Raw genomic sequence first — 1,394 nt, 5'->3', positions numbered from 1 at the left:
GATCTTTATCCGACCAGGGCAGCTATCCTTGTAAGTAACTAACATCAGTCGAGTGGTGCAGTGGACAGCACACCGGCCTTACACCATGACAGCCAGGGTTCAATTCCCTGACGGGGGGATGTGAGCATAAGGTAGTTCTGTTTCCTCCCGTATTAACACCCCTCCTGTTCTACCAATTTGGCCAACAGGAGTGATTAGTATAAGTTGATATGCTTGTTTCATTAGTGTTTGAAAATTATTTTATTACTTGTTATATAAGGTATGGAGATGTTCTGATGTTTAAATCCTGGTATCTAGGATATTCTATACTACATATCAGGATTGGATGTCATTCTTCTATGTTCATGCTGATCTACTTCATGGAGTCCTCTGAGTACCTATTTATCGTGTAGATGTATGTACAGTGTACACCCATGTGTGTGTTACATGTATGTGTGTGTGTATGGCTCTATATACCTCTGTCTTATATATTTCATCACCAGAAATCATACCTAGAAATAAAGTATCCAGAATAAAATATTCCTACACATCTAACACAAGCAGAATCTCAACAGTATTAAACAGAGTCCAGAATATTGACTCCTCATATTGATTACCTCCCCTTGACCATAAAATATCTATCGTGACACAGTATGATAACTGGGCCTTGGAGCAAACTCTGTCTGAAACAAGTTTCTATCAAGATAAACGACAAAGAAGTGTGAAAATTACAGAAACTGTACAGAAGAACGGAGGAATAAAGGGTATGAGAGATTAACTTCAGATTCTCCGAAGTAGAATTCACACAGTAGACCACTCATTTTCAAAGAAATGAACTTCTTTGTTCTTTTTTCAAAGATGCAGATGCGATTTGATGGTGTGATTGGGTTCCCAGGAGGTCTGGTTGACCCAGGAGAGGACCCTGTTGAGGCTGCCAATAGAGAAATGGTGGAGGAGGTTGGCCTTGACCTTACAAAACATTCCATATCCAAGGATAACCACATCACGTCCTTCTTCAACGCCAGAAAGAGTCTTGTTCTCCACTTCTTTGGTTTGGAAGTCACACTGGGAGAATTCTGCGATATTGAGCGGAGGAACCTGCAGGCACCAGACTATGGGTCAGAGGTATTGTTTTATTATTCAATTCACCAAGACATTTAAAGTTTCACATGAGTGTCACAAAAGTGTTTGTCTTATTTCAACAAGATCACTGGAATGTACAAATTGTATTACCTCTGTGTCACAAGATAATTTATTTTCTGATATCACCACAATATTTTTGTTTGACATTTGTGTCACCTTAATGGTTCAAGTTTTATTGGCCGGATTGCAACGCAATCAGGGCTTATAGATTGGCGATTCCGTTTCAGTGACCAGGTTAAGAAGATTGGTTGAGGTCAGGCCCAATCTGCACT

At 39.8% G+C, this 1,394-nt stretch overlaps 1 protein-coding gene across 1 annotated transcript; it reads left to right on the top strand.

The window, feature by feature from the left end:
- The first annotated feature begins 6 nt into the window (after positions 1 to 6).
- On the top strand, positions 7 to 1,268 carry LOC110444005 (U8 snoRNA-decapping enzyme-like). Its single transcript, XM_021488446.1, has 2 exons — positions 7 to 30; positions 838 to 1,268. Exon 2 carries the CDS (start codon positions 838 to 840, stop codon positions 1,138 to 1,140), a length of 303 nt encoding a protein of 100 aa, XP_021344121.1. The 5' UTR covers positions 7 to 30; the 3' UTR covers positions 1,141 to 1,268.
- Positions 1,269 to 1,394: the final 126 nt, after the last annotated feature.

This window comes from Mizuhopecten yessoensis, unplaced genomic scaffold (assembly GCF_002113885.1).
Source record: "Mizuhopecten yessoensis strain PY_sf001 unplaced genomic scaffold, ASM211388v2 hete_35937556, whole genome shotgun sequence".
In the NCBI taxonomy this organism is placed as follows: domain Eukaryota; kingdom Metazoa; phylum Mollusca; class Bivalvia; order Pectinida; family Pectinidae; genus Mizuhopecten; species Mizuhopecten yessoensis.
This window is presented reverse-complemented; position numbering and strand designations above follow the sequence as displayed.